This window comes from Mchenga conophoros, linkage group LG7, assembly GCF_057382185.1.
Source record: "Mchenga conophoros isolate Kocher_MC1m ecotype Shallow Benthic linkage group LG7, M_conophoros_male_GT1.1, whole genome shotgun sequence".
Classification (NCBI taxonomy): Eukaryota; Metazoa; Chordata; class Actinopteri; order Cichliformes; family Cichlidae; genus Mchenga; species Mchenga conophoros.
The window spans coordinates 1,488,149-1,510,540 of record NC_140532.1 but is presented as its reverse complement, the minus strand read 5'-3'; the positions used below and the strand labels follow the sequence as shown (position 1 = coordinate 1,510,540).

Sequence of the window (22,392 nt, the reverse complement as noted above, 5' to 3'; positions counted from 1 at the left end):
GTGTGTGTGTGTGCGTCTGTGTGTGTGTGTGTGTGTGTGCGTGCGTCTGTGTGTGTGTGTGCATCTGTGTGTGCGTGTGTGCGTCTGTGTGTGTGTGTGTGTGTCTGTGTGTGTGTGTGTGTGTGTGTGTGCGTCTGTGTGTGTGTGTGTGTGTGTGCGTCTGTGTGTGTGTGTGTGTGTGTGCGTGCGTCTGTGTCTGTGTGTGTGTGTGTGCGTCTGTGTCTGTGTGTGTGTGCGTCTGTGTCTGTGTGTGTGTGTGTGTGTGTGTGTGTGTGTGTGTGTGTGTGTGCGTGCGTCTGTGTCTGTGTGTGTGTGTGTGCATCTGTGTGTGTGTGTGTGCGTCTGTGTGTGTGTGTGTGTGTGTGCGTGCGTCTGTGTCTGTGTGTGTGTGTGTGCGTCTGTGTGTGTGTGTGTGTGCATTCTTGTTCCACTCTAGAAATCAGTCACAGGGGAGGGAGAAAGGGTGTGTAGTGCATCAGCCCCGTGTTTTTAATTAATAGTTAATTGCAAATGGAAAATTAAAGGGAACGAGGACGAGAGGAGTAAAAAAAGAAGAAGAAATAATTAGGTATGAGGAGCGAGGCAAGTTGGAGGAGAACATGTCACGGCAATGTGGGGGAGAGGAGAGCGAGTGTGATGTTAGAGGAGAGAGATGCACGAGGAAGGGATGAAAGAGGAGTTGGCAGATAAACATAACAGGTGACAGTGAAACAGAGAGATAATGGCAGATAGATTTAATGAGGTCTCCTTAGATGTAATACTGAACTGTAATTATTCTGCTCACCTGTCTGAGCTTACATGCATGTGTATGTGGTTCTTAACATCCCCCCTGAACCTACAGACTGTGTCTCTTGGCACCAGAGCTCTCCATTAGCACATGAGCAAACCTGAACCAGGGGGCCTCCTCTTCAGCTCTGCAATGGTTAGAACCAGATCCTGAAGAAGTATGTTAGCCTCTAATAAGCCGGTCGCATGGGGCGAACGTTGTGGTGCAACACTGCATGATGGGTATAAATGTAAAAATGTGTCAGGCTTTTCTGTCTCTCCGTTTCTGAATAAACCTTCAGGTGCTGCGAACATTAATCTGGTGTTATTGAATACAGTAGGACGGCTCATGCTCTTAGACAGGTCACTGCCTATTTATTATACACTGTGTATTACTTTGGATATAGCTGGGATTAGCTGGTGGTGTACAGACCAGTTTACAGCCTCGGTAGAGTTCCTGTTCCTGCTTGAAAAACGTTAAAAAGTCTGCCACTGGAGCAAGTCAAAGTTCAGTATATTAAGCCTTGAAATTAGAAAAACTCATTCTTAGCTAGGGCTGTTCGATATAACGATATATATCGGATGACGATATAAAAACATCTATTGTTTCATTTTACGCTGTCGTTTGTTTCGTGGTGTCACAGAATAAACTGTTTACGGCAATATGTTTTCATGGTTCTGATGTCACTGTAGCGGCTATATTCATTTCTTATAGTTCTCTCTTTCTCTTATATTTAATATAACCACACTACGGACAGACAAGCGCCTGTTTTTATGCGTTGTCGTTGTCGGTAACAGCATCACGTGTCGGCTTGTTAATGTTCCACATAAACCTTTCACAATAAAGCTCAAGATCCTGTTGAGACTTTTCAAAATAAACTGAATCACGTGAAAGAGCAGATTATTTACGGATGAGAAGTAAAAACGAGCCGCCAGGTGCTAAAAATAAACCTTAGACTCAAACGTTAGAACAGGCTTTTCCCCGCAGCACGCCGTGTAAGAAATACTCACAAAGAAAACGGCGCCGTTACAACTTATGTCTAAAAATGCATCGTTTCATGCATCGGTTAAAACACTCGACTCCAGCTACACGACGCGCAGCTGGAAACACTTCACACAAGTCGAGCTGCCCGAGATTCACAGACTTTACAGAAAATGTTACATGTTTGTGATTTATATCGTTATCGGAAGATAGATGTCTGATATCGGGAGATGAGATTTTGGTCATATCGCGCAGCCCTATTCTTAGCTATCTTTGACTAGTGTTGTGAAGGTTTGTGTCTCATAATAGGTTCATGGTGCTCAAAAGTAGCTTTTTTTATAACCTTCCAACATCATCATCTTGGTTTTAAGTGTATAAAACTTATTTTCATTTCTAAAACTGTGACGCTGTTCTAGATTTAAGTCCAACACCTCACTTAAAATAAGTCATAATTCTCCATTTCTGGTGCGTTTACCTTTCTATAAGCTAAACAGCTTTGTGTCTAATTTGAAGTGTGATGAGATATTTTGACTAGAAATTGAACAAAAATACTTGGTAACATTTTGAGTTTTTGCAGTGTTTACTTCAAGCTAAACGTAAGATTTCAATACCTGCATCCATAAAACTGAATTATTCGTTTTATTAATGCTTTCATATATTTTAAGTACAGTATTTGTTGCTCTGGAGATTGATGGTTAACTGATGCAGCACATGCTCCGTACTGAATTATCACAGCTCCTGCATGTAAAACTGTTGTGGCTCTTCTATCCTGTCCATACTTACAGTCTCCTACAACTGTACTCATGAGGCACATTTAGGTTATGTTATATAACATATGATGCTACTATACTCACTGGCCACTTTGACATACATGCTTTTTCAACTGCGTGTGAATACAGATATCTAATGTCTGTGAAGGTTCTCAGTCATCCAGGTCATCGTAGTCAAAGGAGCTTGCAAAGAAAAGCGTCTGGACTCCCACTAGGTTTATATCTGGGACTCTCCACCATTTGACCTTAGAACTGAAGAAGCTTCTCGGATGAGAGGTGAAACGTCTTCAAGCAACTTAAAGAAGTCCAGACGCTTTTCTTTGCAAGCTCCTTTGACAGATATCTAATATTTTTGTGTTGTTTAGAGTCTCGCTGTCTGCAGTGTCTTCTTAGCTAAGAGAGATGAAGTGGTGAAGCAGATGCAACATCTGAGGTGACCAGCTTAGTCATTGACAGTCCAGCTGGGTTGATGTTTTATGTAGTGTTATGTAGTAAGGCTGCGTTTGCAGATTGTTTTTCTAAATCATGCGACAGCATCAGATAAACATCTGGATGTTTGGATTTGGACGTTTTCAGTTCATCACGGGACTTTTCTTGAAGGCTGTTGTAATCTTTAGCTTTGTGCTGACTCTGGGGTTTCCCCCTGTAACTGCTTCTCTTGTTGCTTGTTACAGAAACTCTTCTACCATTAGATTTTCGTGGTCGATGAAGAAGCAACGGTGACGAGCGTAGAGATGTTCCAAACGTGACTGCAGTTGGAAGAATTGTTTCTGCTCTGGAGATGTTGAGTGATACAGATGATGAGAGCACAATAAATACTGAAGAGTCTTATGCACTCACTGGCCACCTTATTAGGTACACCTGGCTAGTGCCAGGTTGGATCCCCTGTTGCCTTAATGTTTCATGGCACTGACTCAACAAGGTGCTCTGCTGCACACCTCAGTGTTGCCTGGCCATTCTCCTCTGACCTCTGTCAACATCTCCCCCACGTCTACATGCCTGTATGTATTGAGCTGCTGCTATGTGCTTGGCTGATTAGTGACTGATACACACTGATCTGTCAGAACAGATATTTCCAGATCAGTAGTTCATGTTACGAACATCTCACATGAGTGTTGTCAGTGCACAAAGAAAGTCTCTTTCTGGCCTAAAAAGGGCTAAATTCCATTTATTTTCAGCTATCTGAGCTGGAAAAGACGCACTGGTGCAGACGGGCAATCCAAAGAAGAAAAATGATAACGTTTATTTATTGTTATCTTAATATTTAGCTTTGAAAATCTTATTTTTGGAGATATTTTTGTTAATCATGTCTTTGTCCTGTCTTCCTTCTCTCACCCCAACCAATCACAGCAGATGGCCCCGCCCCTCCCTGAGCCTGGTTCTGTCGCAGGTTTCTTCCTGTTAAAAGGGAGTTTTTTCTTCCCGCTATCGCCAAAGTGCTGCTCATAGGGGGTCATATGACTGTTGGGTTTTTCTCTGCTGTACGATCTACTTTACAATATAAAGCGCCTTGAGGCGACTGTTGAATTGAATTTCTTTTGGACTTTAAACTTACATTAGCACCAGAGGCAAAGGGTAGGCTAAGAGTTTGTGAATGTATCGAGACTGTAACAAATTTTCTCCATGAATTTAAGAGTTTTCAAAACCACAAATATAAACCCTGCAGGTGTAGTGAGACCAATGCCCGGACTCTATTGATATGCACATAAACTCTTCACAGCAATCCATCCAGTAACTAGTTTGGATCAAAGCGTTAGACCAGCCATCCCCCGAGCTTCGCCTCCAGCACGGCTTAAATACCGGCTTATGTGTGTTTTGAAGAAAAGCAGAGACAGAGCTGAGGGCATCGGGATGTGTCTGTGAGAATCTGTGTGCTCAGGATGCTGCTGCTTGACCTCAAGGTGTGATGACAAGTGAGTGGAGCCGAATAACGGAGCAGCTGATGCCTCCATTTCACTGTCTGTGTGTGTGTGATGGGAGGGTGGAGGGGCAACGTTACTGACACCTTCAGTTATTTATAGCTTCTTTATCACACACATTTTTATCTCCTCCTCTTTCTCCTTCACTCTTTGCTGTAATGTTCTCAGAAAACACACACACACGCTGTGCATCCGAGTCTGAGGCAGCGCTGACAGGAGTTGGTCAGTGTGCACTTTGTCACTACCAAGAGCTCTGTCGACGAAGAACGGAAAGGGAGTGGATGGACGGCATAGTGCAAAAGAGCCAATCACAGGGCTTTGTGCGAGTGTGTGTGTGTCAGAGCAAACAGTGTTAGCTAGCAACAGTGCAGGGCTGAGATAAAGACCTAATTGCATAGTGTGCTGTGTAGGCTTTGTGTTCTGTGAGTGTTCACATGAGTAGGTGTGAGGATAAAAATACGAGGCATTAACGAGGCAGGCGCGTTGTGTTTGATATCATGTGTGCGCATCAACAGTTTTTCTTTCTGTGGGTTTCGTAACTTTAGCCGGTTAGCTTTAAACTTCAGGTCATCTTGTCAACGGAGCCTTCAAACTCCCAGAAACACGAGTTTTTAGCGCCTGTTGATCAGTGATCATCAGCAAAGAACGGCCACGCTGGAGTCGATGTAACCAGTTTGACAAATTTAAAAGTGCGCTATAGGCAGACACCATCCTGTGACTGCTATATAACATCTGCTGATTGGCCCCAAAATGGCAGCCACAGGATGATGTCATGGAACAGCGTTGTGGTTAAATTGCCCATATGTCTGTCTCTCTGTCCATCTGTCTGACTCGGTGTGAAACTAAACTATGTTTCAGGTCACCGTGCAGATTGTGCCAAGGCTACGTGAAATTGTACACATACACACACCAACACAGAAACACACACACAGTCCCTTGGCTTTGCTGACAGAAGGGCTTGGAGAGTGGGTAATGAGAAAAGGTCCTCATGCATGAAAGCTCACGTCAGCAAGCTAGCCAGCCGCTCGCACACACACACACACACACACACACACACACACACACACACACATGTACAGAGATGGGAAAACATGTCAGTTACACTTCTGATAACATTCATAACACTAATTTTAAGTCTTTGCTCGACCCTGCTCTCCCCAGCTGTGACCTTCGGTGTCTTCCTCTCTCTTCCCGAGTTAGCAAAGATGCCAGTAAAACTTTCTAGAGCGCTTTCTTCTTCCATCAACCCTCCTCCTCGAATTGTTTTCCAGTTAGGGAATCACGTAAAAGCTCAGCAACATCCACAAAATGTAAATCGATTACCATTTAAGAACAAAATAGTTGAGACAGAGCTAGACGGAGCACACCTCGCCATGCTAAACAACGGGTAGCATCACGATATCCAGCTGAGGAAAGAACCACCTGCCTTTACGTGTCAGAGGATTGTTTTAGCTGTCTGTGTCCAGTTAGCTTAACAACCTTAATGCTGTGTGTTAGAAGCGCCACGGGACATAACGTAGGGACAACACGGGCGTGCTGAGTGTCGGCGCCCTCCCACGGCCACTTCTGTTCCTGATGAAAGGCTCAACTTTTGGTTTGGTTTAAAAAACTTTATTCCGAGTTCTTACCTCACAGTCAGGTTTACATGGAGTTTACATCTAGTCCAAGATGGCGCGGCCACGTCCAGACGCCTTCCTGACCGCTCTCTGTGTGCATGGGTGTTGGACTTCCTCACTGGCAGAACTCAGGTGGTGAGGGTGGGCAGGTGCTTCTCCAACAGCATCACCATCAACACAGGAGCACCTCAGGGATGTGTCCTCTCGCCACTGCTCTACTCCCTCTACACTTCAGACTGTGTGGCCACCCACGGCTCCAACACCATTGTGAAGTTTGCTGACGACACAGTGGTGTTGGGTGCCATCTCCAACAACGATGAGGCGGCCTACATGGATGAAGTGAAGAATCTGGCATCGTGGTGCCAGGACAACCACCTCCAGCTGAACGTCAGCAAGACCAAGGAGCTGGTGGTGGACTTCAGAAGGGGTCAGCACAGAGACTACAAGCCCATCATCATCAATGGAGCTCCAGTGGAGAGGGTGCAGTCCTTCAAGTATTTTGGTGTCCACATCTCCTCAGACCTGACATGGGCTGCCCACATTCAGGTCCAGACCAAAAAGGCTAGGCAGCGCCTGTATCACCTACGACAACTGAGGAAGTTCAGGGTCTCTCCAAAGATCCTCAGGATTTTCTATACAGGCGCTGTGGAGAGCATCCTCACACAGAACATGACATCGTGGTTCGGGAACAGCTGTGTGAAGGACCAAAAAGCTCTCCAGAGAGTGATCCGTACAGCAGAACGCTGCTGCAGGATTGCTCTCCCCCCGCTTCAGGACACCTACACCAGGAGATGCCGGACTAGAGCAGCGCAGATACTGAAGGACCCGTCCCATCCTGGCAACAAACTGTTCCAACTTCTGCAATCTGGTAGAAGGTTCCGCATCTTCCGGGCAAGGACAGAGAGACTCAAGAGGAGCTTCTATCCCCAAGCCATCCGGGCCCTAAACACACACACCCGCCCTCTCACATCATCTATAATTGACTGAGACAGGACTCTTCCAGACACTAAACCAAGGCACAATGTACATTTCAATTCCTTTAATTTTAAATATGTTTATATTGTCTATCCTGTAAAATAGTCAGATGTCTATTCATATTAATGTACAGAATTCACCTGCTTGCTGCTACTGCTGCACATTCACCCAGTGTATATACTGTATGTATATATATATATATATATAATGTTCTTCCTCTACCCCCCCCCCCAATTTTTGCACATGTCGAGGAGCGTGTCAGGCTACATTTCACTGTGTGTTATACTTGTATAACTATGCATGTGACAAATAATAAAGAACCTTGAACCTTGAACCTTGGAAGCACATTCTCACAGTGCAAAGCTGGCCGAGCGCCCCTGCAGAAGAGGCTCTTTGTCATAACTTTAGCTTCCTGTCGTATAAACACAGAGTCCCCAGTTCTGTTTGTTAGGTTATTTCTGACATCAACCTCTCTATTGGCATCGTTTCCTCTTCCCATTAAGAGTTTCTCCTCTCTGGTGGTAGGAAAGGTGGAATTTCAGAAAATGTCTTTTTGGCATCTTTTAGCGGGGACGCAAAGATCTGTCCTGGTTCCCGTCTGCAGCTCCAGGCTTTGGCCCTCTGTGTGAAAGGCACTGATGTAAATAGAAGTGTGGCATATTTATATAGGACTGGCACACTGCCTGATTGATCTGAAACATTACACTGACCGAGACCGCAAACACACACACACACACACACACACACACACACACACACACACACACACACACACACACACACTCACACACACACACACACACAAAGTCAATACCGTTGGACACTCACAGAAGCAGTAAACAGATGTATCGTACCACACATCTGCCATATGTCAAGAAGCACACCAAACCAGACCCCGCAGAGCAGAGGCCTTTTTAAACTGACCACGAACTCTGTGGTCAGGTTGTTATAAAGAAACCGAAGCTTTTCCTTATTTCCTTTCATGTACTTTACGTCATAACGATGGATGTTCATATTAAACTTGTAATGAGGTCGGCGTATGTGCGAGTAATCCCCGTCAGGAACAGAACTTCAGGATTTGGACTCTCAGCACTCCGTCTGCTCTTGGCTCTCTATGATTTTAGTGAGGGTGGATATCACCTTATATGGTAATCTTAGGTGTACAGCAACCCACTCACCTGCTGTTCAAACCTTCTGTTTGAAAAGAGCAGAAGAGCAAAGAGCTCACTTCAGACCTGATATAAGTGAGGATTATTTTGATTCATCAGTCAAGCACCTTTCAGTGTAATCGATGTTGTTCTCCAAAAGTTTAATCTGTTCATCTGGACGTAGCGTTTTGTGGGAGAAACGTTTCGTCACTCATCCAGGTGACTTGTTCAGTCTCAGCTGACTGCAGATAATTGATGTAGTGTGAGTACATAATACTTTATCTCACCGGCTCATGACTGATGCTGCGTATTGCTGTCCAGCTGTCACTAGTAGGAACTAAGAACAAATATAAGCGTTCACATGCTAAAGAACAAGATGTGAACAGTTTCTCTGAACAGTTTCTCTGAACGTCCACTGCGGGGCTGCTGACAGCGCTTATATTTGTTCTTAGTTCCTACTAGTGATGTGCGATACCACTGATTTCCTTTCCGATCCGATACCAAGTAATATTCAGGGTGGTATCGACGATACTGATCCGATACTTTGTACAAAAACTTATTTTATTTGTTGTATCTTAAATTATAGCGTCATAATGATTACAGGACATCAGATTACTTGTTCTTATCACTTAATAATGCAGAGTTCATCATATAGAAATAAAAAAACTGAAGTTGTGCTATTTGACCACCTTGCCTGCCTGTGAGAGACGTCTGTCTCGCCCTAGCAGCACCTGTCCCTCTCCTCCTCTTCAGTTCGTCTCAACATAAGCTCGTCATATTCTGTGATATGATTTACTCTGAGGTGACAAGGTTAGTGATGTTGCCACAACCATACATGCCAACCCTCCTGATTTTTCCGGGAGAATCCTGATTTTCAGTGCCCCTCCGAAAATCTCCCGGAGCCACCATTCTCCCGAATTTCTCCCCGGACAACAAAATTGAAAAACCATATCGCAGAATTCATAGCGCGGCCCAGCCAATTCCAGTTTCCAACAATGACGGCAGCTACTTAGTTTTAATATTACTCTTATTTCTCTTTCTGGGTCGCAAAAAAACTTTTAACATATTTTCAGGTGAGAATGTAGCTGTGTGAACTTCAAATATCTGAGCCGACACATCATCTTCAAACCCCCGCGGGCTTTCACTACTCGAGTTAAACATGATATTTAAGTCACTTTGATAACTTAAAAATGTTCTTGTTTGGCTTCTTCGGTGTTTTATTTGTTCGTGGGTGAATCGGTTTGGCTGAGATTAAAATGATTAGATTAAATTAAATTTAACTTTTTTAACCCCTCGGGAGGGTTACTCCGGGGTTTCACACAGCTGAATAAACGTCAAACAGAAAATGATTAAAGAGAAGTGTGAGACGGTCGAGAGTTTAAGTCAGCGCACGGTTATATTTTAGATAGCAAGGAGCAGACGGCTGAGTTTCACTACCCGGCTTTCTTTAGACCGCGAAGGTCTAAAGAACCCTAAGGCGGAAGAGGAAGTAGTTCCTTTGAATGTAGACAATCCGAATGATATAGTTTCTTTCCACTGTGTTCCTGTTAATGACAAACTACAAATTTACCCTAAATTACTAAAATATCGATATTTTAATGTGAGAATCGATTCTAGAACATAAATGATTGGTATCGGAGGAATCGATATTTCAGGATCGATCCGCACATCACTAGTTCCTACACGTGTCTCTCTGACTTTACCGAACTCTTTGCACTTTCTTTACTAGATTTCTTTTCAATTTGGATTACTTGGTTGTAAAGTAAGAACAGTGGGATAGACACAGGCCTGTAATACACGCACAAATGTTTGCAGCCGTGTTGGATCCTGAGTTGTGCCCATGCTGGAGGCCCGTTCGTTCGGGTTTATTTATGCATGGTGATGTTGTCTATCAGAATTGCCTCACACTGTTGCCTCAACCTGTATCTGTCTGTTTGAATCAACCTGTTGTTCGTGGCTGTCCGTCTCTCTGTTGGTCTTTGTCTCATTTGTCCATACGAGCGGGAGTCTACCTCGCTAACTGTCCCTGCGACCGTCTGTCGCTGTGCCCTTGCGTTAGGTGCAGTGAATGACATTGTGGCATTTCAAACAGCAGCCTTAAATGTCAGGTTAGGCTACAGTTATGGGCCCGCTCCCTCCCTCCTCTCCGGTCCAGGCTCCACCTGTGCTTATCTCCATTTTCCTCTTTTGTATCCCACGAACGTGTAAAACACCTTTGCCGTGTGCTTTTAATCCACTTTTTTATCAGGTTGAGAAGCAAACCTGTGCCTGCACATAACTTTGCTGTTCACTTTGTTTGCCTGTATAATGAGCAGAGCCCAAGTATTTAACATTTTTTAATGCCCGTGCGTCTCTTTGTTTCTAGGATCATCCACGAGGACGGTTTCTCCGGCGATGACGTAAAGCAGTACAAGCCCGTTGTTTACAGCAACACCATCCAATCTTTGGCCGCCATCGTCCGCGCCATGGACACGCTGGGCCTGGAGTACGGAGACAAAGAGCGCAAGGTCAGCTCCCGTCCTCAAGCGTGCATACACGTTTCCCAAGCATGCCCAGCAGAACGTACGACACATAAATGACTCATTTTCCAAATACTGTCACCAACATTGTAGCGTGTGATGACAGATCACCATAAACGAGGGAAATGTTTTGTGATTTTTTTGTATTCTCACTTCTGTGAACTAAATAAGGCTCATCATTAAGCACTTAGCTCGTGCACCAAATTCCCAGCCTACGACTGACGCACGTAGCCACGGGATGGACCACATAACTGGGATAGAGCAGGGAGAGGCCGGCGTGGGCCTTGCAAGACAAAAGCACCAGGAGTCCAGCTCTTGTATCAGACCTGTTAAAGTATATGTGGCAGGACAACGATCTCTACCAGCTTCAGCTCCTCGATTTGACCTTTTTGAAGACAAAAATCTCTCCGTATAAAGTTGTGGAGGATAGCACTTAAATATAGCGCAGGTGTAAGACTGCCTGTGCTGTGGTCCCTGAATGCTGATAGCTGGTCTAAGCAAATTCAGGTGCGGCAGTTCAGCAACGTGGAGGACGCATAATCAGCGAGCCAGTGTCAAACCGACACAGACCTTCCCTACACATTTCACTCTTGACTGGTTGCAGCTGTGTCTAATGTAAAAAATATTCACAGCTTGTTCGTTTTCCCAGAACGTTAGACGCTGCCATCAAAGACAAGTTAGCATCACATTAGTATTCACTCAGAAAGCATCATTTTTCAGGGAACACTTTAAAGACGGTACGATCTTTAAAGACCGTACTGAATGACCTAACCAAACAATCCTAATGTGACCAAGGAGACACTGAAGGAAAAGTAAATGCCCGGTGAAAATGAGGGAAGACAAACCATCATGAAATGAAAAACACCAGCTTCCAAACAAACGCCGCCTCCTGAGGGACAAACGGATCATTTGCTTCACCACAAACTCCAGTGGCCTCTGAAGTCATGGCAACTTTGATGCTTTGGAAAGCATCGAGAGGAAAGCAGAAAATGATCAGCACTTGTTTTATATATATTTCATATTTTAATGTCTTTGTTTCGCTTGCTGAGATTGAGCAGCGATCTTGCATCTTTTATTTGATAAACTGTCTTCAGTTTATCGGGATTGGCTGTGAACGGACCCTGTCACGCTTGGGCCGAAATTCCTTCACACTAAGGCTCACACCGGGTCACTTTCCCAATTTTGCTTTAAGTTATAAAGTTATTTTATTATTTACATTTGGCCTAATATTGATCCTTATTGCTGCTTCAGAGGATAGTTGGAAATGTCTGTCAGAATCTGCAGAGTATACAGAACAAATAAAATGTTCACGTTGTCTTCCCAACAGTTTCACTGACATCTACACCGGATGGTCAGGAAGCATTCGCAATGTCTTCTCCGGCGCTGATAATTGGCGTCTGTCTTGTGTCAGTGACGTAAAAGACGGATTTAATGCGACATGACCATCAAACAGCAGTCGCTTTCTGAAACATCAGATATGTATCGGATTCAGGACCACATACCAAAGTGACCCAGATCGGCTTTGAAAATATCGGATTTGTGCCGTTCACACTGTCAGACCATGATCGGACAGATGGTCGCAGAGGGTCAGAAAAGTCGGATTTGATGCGCTTTCGCCTGCAGCGTGAACGTAGCCTTAGTCTTTCCCACTTCTCAGTCCTCTGAATCCTGAAGTATACACGTTCAGTATACGACCTGCTAATTGAGGATTATGAATCTAATCCACAGAAGAGGATCGGTTCTATCTGAACGCAGGGCAGCGGGATGAGGCTAATCAACCGCTCCTTTATACTCACCTCAGTTTCAGGTTCCAAATTTCTAATAAATCAGGTCATTAGACTTGTCAGGATGACTCAGGCACTAAAGAGTGCAGGAAATGCAGTCATGTATGGCACCTTCAGTTAAATGCTGAACATCAGCTCGTGGTTTTGAATGCACTGCTGTAGGAGCGAACACGTTTTCACTCAGCCTCACCTTCTCTGCTGGAACGTTTTGTTTGACCTCTGTCTGCACATGAAGCATCCTGATGTGTTTGTGTGATTCAGACGAAACACTGACACGCCCACTTTGTTCCTGATGTTGTATAAAAGTTCAAAGTGAAGATAAATGCTGCTGGTGTAAGTGTACATCATTAGCAGTTCTGTGTAGTTGTTGATGATGCGTCGCCATAGCAGTCGTGGTGATGATGTCACAGTGGTGATGATGTCACGATGACAGAATATCTGTCCTCCTCATCACTGCGTGAGCGGCACAGATTTGAACTGTAAGAACACATGCAGGTGACCTTAACCTTATCCAAAGGCGCGGTGTATTTTTAATCACAACGCTGCTTTTGATACTTCATGCAGAGGCTGAAATAACAATACACCTATTGATCAGGATATGCTGTGTGTGTGTGTGAGTTGTCTTTGTTAGACTATTGAAATGAGGACATTTTGGAAACGCAGTAGTGTGAGGAGTCAAGGTCAGCCATACAAACGTGTGTGTGTCTGTTGGAGGGTATAATATATCAAAGTATTGCGTTTCTATTTCGAGGTAAAGTGAACAGCCTCAGCTACATTGTTATTTGTACAGAGTCAATCCGTCCACCCAGCCAGCCGTCCAGCTGTCCGTTTTCTACCACTTATGCAGGTCATGGGGACGGCAGGCAAACCTCTCTCCTGCCCTCCAGCACCTAAAGCTCCTCTGGGAGACACCGAAGTGTTCCCAGGCAAGAATGGAGCAGTTTATGTTTTTGGTGTGAGAGTTGACATTTTGAAAAGTGTCTACAACAAGATTTCTGTGCTACACTACTTATCAGGTTAAAGTAACGTGTGTTACAGAAGGGTTGCAGGATTATAACCGGTTCTGAAATGAATGCAAAGTGTTGAAGAAGAGGCGTAAAACAGGAAAGAGGACAGAAGATCGATTTTTCAAGGCAAAATGGAGAAGTGACAGTGGACAAGAAACAGAATGAGCTGTGTTTACACTCCCCATCTGACTTCCCCACAAAGTAACCAGAGCAACATCCTACCCACATCAATAAAGGACGAGGGGCGAACGTGAACGTTTTTCATACCCGTATCCTTCAAGCTCTCCTCTTACTCTTTCAGCTTCCCCCTCTAATCCTGTGCTGGGATCGCGTATGTCAAACCTGTCCCGTCCTATCTTTTTCTGGTCTTTTGCTTGCTCTTCTGACTGCGCCCCACCCACCCACCAATCTGTTTCTCTTCGCTAGTTGCTGTGGCAACCCAGTGTTTTCCCTTGCTCTCAACACATTCCACAAGCCCGTGTCCAAGGGCGCCGTGACACATACACTTGGAGACGCGCACGCACAAACTCACACGCGTATGCAACACATGCACACATTATGATAGCTTGCTTGAAATAGATCTTTGAGCACTTTTCACTCAGGCTTCACAGAAGAAGCTTCAAAGAGAAACCTCTTTGGTGTTAAAGCCTCTGCTGGTCCTTCAATAAAACTACAGTTTATGGCTCCGTGCTGTGACCTCAGGTAGTATACTATGTCTGTCCTTATGTACATACCAATCAGTCCCATTCTCGCAAATCTTAGGAACTATTTTTTTCATATTCAGTTCAAACAGGGATGAATGTAATCTAGTGATTAAGGCCAAGGACAACTGTATGACAGTAATGATAGTTTCCAGAATTCTCTCCTGCAAACACAAAGTCTAAAAAAAGTAGTTAAAGCTTAGGGCAAGGGTGGGGAACTCCAGGCCTCGAGGGCCGGTGTCCTGCAGGATCTCACCCTGGGTCAGCACACCTGAATAAGACGATGAGTTCATTACCAGCCTCTGCAGGACTTCAAGACATGTTGAGGAGGTGATTTAGCCATTTAAATCAGCTGTGTTGGATCAAGGACACATCTAAAAGCTGCAGGACCCTCGAGGCCTGGAGTTGCCCACCCCTGCTTTAAAGTCAAAGTCAAATTTATTTATATAGCACATTTAAAACGACAACTGTTGACCAAGGTGCTGTATACAATTTAGGCGAATGCTTTCACCTGTATCGTCCTCTGTGTAAAGTTCCCCTCCATTCCCAGACCAACTTGTATTTAGAGATAATGTCCTACGGGATGCATTGGTTAGTTGCATTTAGATCCATTACTCCAGCAGTAGCAACAGTGCAGTATTTAAAATACGAACAGTAAAATATGGCATTTTTCATCCATCCATGTGTTTTTTTTGTAACCGCTGTTGTCATTTAGGGTCCCAGGGTGCTGGAGTCTGTCCCAGCCGTCACAGGGCACAGAGGCACATCCTGTACAGGGCGCTGGTCTAGCACGCCGTTTGCACTCATATTCACACATGGCCTACTGCGTGTCTTTATGATAAGCTGAATCATTCCACTGGTACAGCCTATGTTCTCTTACTTCATGCTGGACGTGTTTGTTGTGTTTGAGGTTGGATGGTGATCCCTGTGGAACCAGTGCCAGTGTTTTCCAGGGTGAGGTATGGATGATGGAGATCGCCCGACCATTCTTCTTGGAATAACATCAGCAGACCTTAAGTGTCTGCCTGGAGCAACCACTCGGGATTTTTTTTATTTATTTTTGTTCGAGCCACAAATAATCAGCCTGTGCTTTACTCGTGGATTTGCCTTAGGCTTCATTTTCTGTGTCGGTATATAAAACTAAATGAAGTCAGAGGCAGTAGGGCAGAAAGGCCACTGTGATTGAGATCAACTCCACTTCAAGATATTCATTAACATTTTATTGTTTCAGCAGGGAGGGGTGCTGAGCGTAACTAGGACAGGACACACATCCTGATTTTATAACCTCAACATTTGATAACAGAATCAGCAGTTAAAGACAATGACTGTACTGTGATTTCTGCCATACTTAAATATACTCAGTAAATGTACTTGTAATCTCTCCTCTCTGACGTAACACAGTATCCAGAGGGAGATGTTCCTGCTGCCGGGCAGCAAACTTTGACACTCGAGGGGCAGTGCTGCTGACGTTTGACTTTCCTCAGCTGTCACCTTTCTGTAGTGTGAGATGCTAAAGTATGTTAGCAACACATGACATGTGATGATGACTTCTTTGAATAAGAGCTTGGGTCTAAGACACTCAAGTTATGATATGTATATCTATTTTTCTATATTTACAAATAAATGACGAGTGCAGCAGTCAGTAATTCAGGTCTGATGATGAGAAGGAAATTATGGACGCAGCTGCTATTGAAATGAAGCGCACGCAACTACTGACATCAGAGAAACACTCGGTGTCTCCATGGACCCTCAGAGGGAAACAGGGAAAGAAGATAAGATGGAGCGGGCATGACGGGGATAGGATGATGATAGGATGGACCGAGTGTGGAAGATAGCGAGACAGCGAGAGCTGGCAGACAGGTCGCTGCGTGTTGTTGTGGAAACTAGCTGAGTTATTCTCACAGGTTAGTGTGTGTGGGTGTTCCTGTCTAGCTATCTTTGTGAGGACCGAAATCTGCATTCTACTATACTTGTGAGAACCAGCAGTCACTTGTGAGGACACACAAACCGGTCCTCACAAGTTTGAAGACATTTAAAGGCTCAAAATGTGGTTTTAGTGTCAGGGTTACAATTAGGTTATGGTTAGGTTTAGGGTCAGGCATTCGTTTGTAATGGTTAGGGTGAGGGGCTAGGAAAAGCATTATGTCAATGAAGGTCCTCACTAAGATAGCTAGACGGGCGTGTGTGTGTGTGTGTGTGTGTGCGCGCGCACATGTGTTTGTACGTGTGAGCTCCAAGACCAACGCCCATCTGAACACAATGTTCCCATTGTGTGTTAAACATAAAATAATTTACACACGGCCATACTGCTGCAATAAACTGGAGACACGTAACAAATATAGCTCAGTTTCCCTTGTTGGGTTGTGATGACACACAAAGTTTTACATATCAGGATATAATAAAAATAGTCAATAACAGGACTTCAAATTAGGTACTGATATGAACTACAAACATGAGATACTTTATTTATTAAAACCAAAACCAAAGATACAAGCTCACTGCTTCCATAAGAATTAATGGGGTAAGGTACAGCCAAGTGCTGCTAATTAAATGAACTGCGTGATGAAGTGTGAAGGACAGACTCTACAGAGCACATTTAGGATGTTAAAAGTTAAAGTTCGCGACAGTACAGTCAGAAAAAAGACTGAACAAGTGCACCTTGTTTGGCAGGGGTGTCAGGAGAAAGCCTCTTCTCTCTAAAAAGAACAATGAAAGAGTATCTGAACAAAACACAGGGAGCAAGAAGAGACCGCCAAAAGGCCCGGGAGCAGTCGTTGGTTGACTGTGAGCTACCAAAGTATTCTGTATCTACAGCAGGTCTACGTCGCTTATGAGGCCGTCTGTCACTCAGCTAAAGCTTGGCCAAAAGTGCTTCAGGAACAGGACGGTGATTCCAAGCAAAACGAGAAAGAAATGAATCAAAGTGTCGCGACGGCACAAAGACTTCAACTCGTCCGAAATGCTGCGGCAAGACCTTCAGAGAGCCGCGCGTTAATGAACCCCAACAAACCTCAATGAGTCGAAGCACTGTTGTTAAAATTCCTCCACAACGATTTGAGAGACTGATAAAGAAAACAGTTACTTGTTGCTGCTGCTAATGTTGGTTGTACAAGCTGGTGAATCATGGATTGTACTTTGTTTTTACAAACTGCTTCTACGTTTTAGCTTCGTTTTTGTTTGGACCTCATTTTAAGACTTGGGGACGAGATTATTCTGATCATTTCCTGATATGTAAAACCTTGAATTAAAAGGTGATGTGTGTTGTCCTGAGTTTGAATCCAGCTGGTAACCTGTAGTTCCTCTGTCTGATAAAGGCTTGATGTTTTCCCATTGGAAGGAATTCAATGGAATCCATCTGAGCTGTAGCGTCACAGAGAAATGAAAGAAGTTGGAGGCTGTTGGTGTTTCATTAGGATTTATTGACCAGAACAAAATATGTAGAATTTGCATCTACAGATCTTCTGCTTTTATTTCTGTCTCTATCTGTACATTGGATCAGTTTCCTGTTTGCTGTAGTGGATTTTTTCTGGGTAGCAATAAGCTACAACTGTCCTGTCATCAGTCTGGCTGTCAGATTGAGGCTTTGGGTGTTCCTTCACGTGATGAAAACATTCAGCTAAGAAACCACCAAACCAGTCAAATCTCTCGATCACCTGTTTGAGGTGCAGTTAATAATGAGGAAAAACCACATTTTGCCACATAAATGCTGATAATATCAGAATGAATCATTAAAAGGAGCAAACGGGACCTGGATCATCCCTGGATGTGTGAGGATCACCCGGTAATGAACAGGTGGACAGTGGTCACTGCACAACTGTGTCATTATAATAAAGCAGCGTTGTAGCCCAGTGTGGGCGTGTCCAAACCTGTTACAGGTGTGTGCACGCAGAGTAGATGAGCACACTTTGAATGGGATCATTGCAGATCCCTTCCTGCCAGGTTAAGAAGGTCAGTGTATGGACACAGCTTCCACCACAGACACACACACAGACACACACAGACACACACACAGACACACACACACGTGTTTGAAGTGTGTGTCAGTCTGCCACCTTCCTGCAGTGCTGAGCTCCCTTTGATTGTTCCCTCCCTCCCTCCCTCCCCTCCTGCTCTTTTGTTATTTTCAGCATCATCCCTTTGTCTCTCCCCTCTTACACCCTGTGTCCTTTATTCCTCTCTCCTCCTTCTTTCCTGCACTTCTTTATTGATGCTGTCGTTTCACCTTCTTCTTCTCTCGTCCTTCCTCTTCTCCTCAATCACCCGAGTCTAGTCTCCTCTTGTTTCTTCCCCCTATTCCATTTCTCTCATTTAGGGATTTCCATTTTCCCTGTAGCCTTGCACTTCACTCTCTTCATCTATCTAATAGAGCAATAAGGTAAGCTCCCTGCCATGCACCTGACTGGCTAGCTCAATCAATTAATCAAGACTTTCAAACTTTAATCCCACCTCACAGTGATGAGAGATCATTAGTCTCTGGGTTACTGCAGCTGGGTAATTAACACACACGCACACATGCACATATGCGAGTGTGTGGATTTTAGGCCGTGTGTGTCTGTGTGTAGATGCATGTGTGCTGAATGTGTGAGTCCATGCAGAGAGAGAGAGATAAATATAGAAATCCAGAGTAAACCAGAGAGAGCAGAGAGAAAGCCTCTGCATCTTTAAAGTGAGATTGTCGGTGCAAAGGAATGAACCGTCGTCTCCTAGCAACAAAAGGACCGTCATCCCATACCTGAGATTTGGGAGTGTGTTTTATCCACGTCTTTGTTCCCAGGACTGTCACAGGTCAAATTTTATTATTTATACTGTATCTGTACAGGATGTGTCGTTAGCCTTTTTTCAGTGTTCATACCAGGACAGATTTTCCATGGTTATTTGTTTGAGGCGCTGTAAGGAAGACTCCTTAACTTGGCTCTTTCTGTGAGTTTCCATGCCGAGTTTCAGCTTCTGGATCGGTGGTTCTCCCAGCTCGAGTGGGTTTTGCGGTATCGTCTCTGATGGTGAAGATGGGCTGAAGCCTGCCCTCCTGTGCTTGTCGTGGGGTGCAGCTTTGCTTTGCCTTTATTGTAATCAGCAGGAAAGCTGCCATTGCTCTGAGCTTTGACCAGATTCAGACTGTATTCATTAAAAAAATAAAAGGATCTGAGGTTGTCATCTTTTTATTTGTGGTGATTTGCTCCACACTAGTCATTACTTCCTAAGTGCGACAGAACACACACTGAAAACATTTTTTGGGCTAAATAATTTTGCTATAAACTCATAACTTGTTATTAGTTAATGATAAAAACTAAGAAATAAGAATCGCGATGTATTGCCATTTCTTTCTGTGAAATAAAGAACAACCGTTTCCTTTGAATGATTTCTGGTTAAAATGATTTAATCTCTCAGACAAAGACTCTGACTGACTTATGTCCAATCGGTCTTTAAGTGATGACGTATGAATCCTGTTTCCAGGTCCAAACTGCTCTGTGTTTATTAAGGCTGTTGTGTTTTTAACATGTTTTGTATCCTGTTCTATTTAATCTGAACAAGCCCTTAAAAACAATCCGTGATCACTGTCGGTCTCTCTGGGTTTTATTGCCACTGTTCATTTTAAAGCTCAGTGTTTAAACCCTTACGATGTAACTGCAGCCCAGCCCATGCAGCAGTATATTAATGACTAACCTCGTATTGTGGATGGATTATCTCAGTTGTTCTCCTGACTGAAGTTTGGTCCGTTTACAGCATCCTGCCATGCGATTGCATTTGTCCCTAACCATCAGGAACCCTCACGTTAACTTTTATCGAGTGGAGAAAAGTTAGCGTTCATCCTCCAGCTTCACTGTGTTTATGCTAACATAGCTGTTTTGCTAGCGGTCACGTAGCACATCATTATATACCAGCTAGCCCAACTTCAGTAACCCTACAAACGCCACTGCTGTTTAGTTTTCTGTCTTCATTTATGTTGGAAGTGATAGCAGAGCTGTACGTTTGAATTTGTCAGAAATCTCTCAGTCAGAACATGCTATATCATGTTTAGGTGGAAGCTAGCGAGCTAACTTCCTGCTAACTTCTAACTCTGTTAAACTTCATTAATCCTGTTTTCATGGACGCCTGGATGTTAAACTTAATTGTTACACCTGGTAAAGCAGCAACGCTGATCATTTTATTAAAGATGAAAGAATTTAGACAGTTTGTAACTCTCAGTGATGCCGCAGTGTTCGTTTGACTTTGGGACCTGCAGCGGAGTTTGGACCCGGAAACGGCTAATGTCAGACTTAAAGAGCAGATAGCAGCCACAGTGTCTGATTTTACTTCATTTTTACATCTTTTTTTTAACAGTGTCAATTGATATCCGCTCTCTCTCCTCTGCTCTCCATCACACATGATTAAAGGCAAACTGGTGTTGGTCTCTGCTACGTACAGACATTGGTGTACAAATAGCAAAAGCGTCATTTTATAATGACATAATTTCTTTTCATTTTGTTTCACTCGGCTTCCTTGGGGTGTGAGGTCATCTGGAAATCTTGGGAAATATCTGCCGTTTTCTGTAGAGAGGCAGAAAGCTTTGATTGGATGGCCTGTTTTGCCGTTTGGTTTGACCAGCTGGGACCTTCCTGTGTAGAGCTGGCATGTTCTTCCTGCTCTCTGAGACATGCAGGTTTAGTGAACTGGCCACCTTAGAACGCCTGTTGGTGTGAATGTGACTACCAGTGTGTCTGTCTTTGTGTGCCAGCCGCTCTGATAGATTGCCAGCCAGTGCATACTGGGACAGTATCCAGTGCCGTGTGACCTTGAACCGGCTAAGCGGTTTAGAAAATGGATGGATGACTGACTCAGTGATGCTTAGTGCAGGAGAAACAAGTGTTTTCCTCAACAGGCTGCAGCTAATGATTTCTTTTCCCCCAGTTAATCTACTGTCTGTCCTGTCAATAAATCAGTGAGTTTTTTTCTCTATGAAATAGATAAATGCCTCCTAATGACTTTAATGATCCCACCAACATCTTCTTTTGATTTTTTTCTAATAGGTCTCAAGAACTGGATGATTTAGGAAGCTGGCAATCGGCAGGCTGTTGTGTGCTGGTAAATGTAGGCGTGGAAGGACCAGCGCGGTAAAGGAGATGTCTTCTTAGTCCTGGTGCCCGTGGACATGTTAGGTTATGCTTGGTATTCACATTGTTGAGAAGCTGGAATTTACTTTTGGTGATTAAAAATGAGTGAAATAACCTTTTTTGTCAACTGGCTGTTCAGTTCAGCTCTTATTAGCTTTGCATACCACAGTGTTGTGTTCCATAAAGCTAAGAGCAGATCCACTCGTCAGTACTGCCGCTGATTTTGTGCTACCTGTTCTTCTGCAGCGTGCTGCACTGTAGTGTGGTGACAAGTCTTGTGAGTGAGGTTGATTTCATTCTGTTATTGTTGTGATTGATCTCTGTTTTTGCAACCAAACTGCATGACTGCATGTGGATAACACAGCACAGATATTTGCATGTCTCCTTTTCAGTTTGTTATAGAGCGTTTATTTTATTGCAGAAAAGCGAGTCAGGCAGCAGGCAAAATTATGCCTGTTATGTTTGCCGTTATCATCCACTTGGGGTAAAATTAGTTCTGAGAAGTAACACAAGGGTGTGTGTGTGTGTGTGTGTGTGTGTGTGTGTGTGTGTGTTTCTGCGAACCAACGGTGCCTTTTAGATACTGAATCCTGCAAAACACGTCAAAGTTTATAAGATCAGAAAGGCTCAGAGTTGGGCCTTTAGGGTAGGCTACATACACACTCACACCCAGACACAACTAGCCCTCTGTTTCCCTAAATTGCCCTGTAGCCCATTGAAACCACACACACACACACACACTCTTACTCGCCCTCTCTTTCTCCCCCATCTCTCCCTCTCTCTCTCTCGCTAACCTCCCCCTTCCTTGCTGCATTTGCCAGACTGGCGCTGCCAGCATCATATGACAGGCACATGGACCTGTCTTGCCGTGCCAAGCCACAACACTGCGCCACTAAGAACAGGACCATGATGCCTTGCTCCTGTCACCCTCAGTAACCAAGGCCGCCAATCGTCAGTGACGGTTTGCAAAACGGAGAGGAAAAAGCTCCCGCTTCCAGAAACTGAACACATGCACAGAAGCAGACAGATTTAGGGACGTTATGGACCAGATTCTAGGAGACCGGAGCCACATTTAGAGTTCTGAGGTGTAGGAAGACCTCAGGCTGTACTGTTGA

General features: G+C 44.2%; 1 protein-coding gene across 3 annotated transcripts in view; it reads left to right on the top strand.

Annotated features, from left to right (window-relative positions):
• gnao1a (guanine nucleotide binding protein (G protein), alpha activating activity polypeptide O, a) overlaps positions 1-22,392 on the top strand; it is a 109,826-nt gene that overhangs the window by 23,006 nt on the left and 64,428 nt on the right. For all 3 annotated transcript variants that reach the window (XM_085281439.1, XM_085281437.1, XM_085281438.1), the window contains exon 3: positions 10,541-10,682. In XM_085281439.1, coding sequence (XP_085137565.1) covers positions 10,541-10,682 — 142 coding nt within the window. The remainder of the gene's footprint in view (positions 1-10,540; positions 10,683-22,392) is intronic.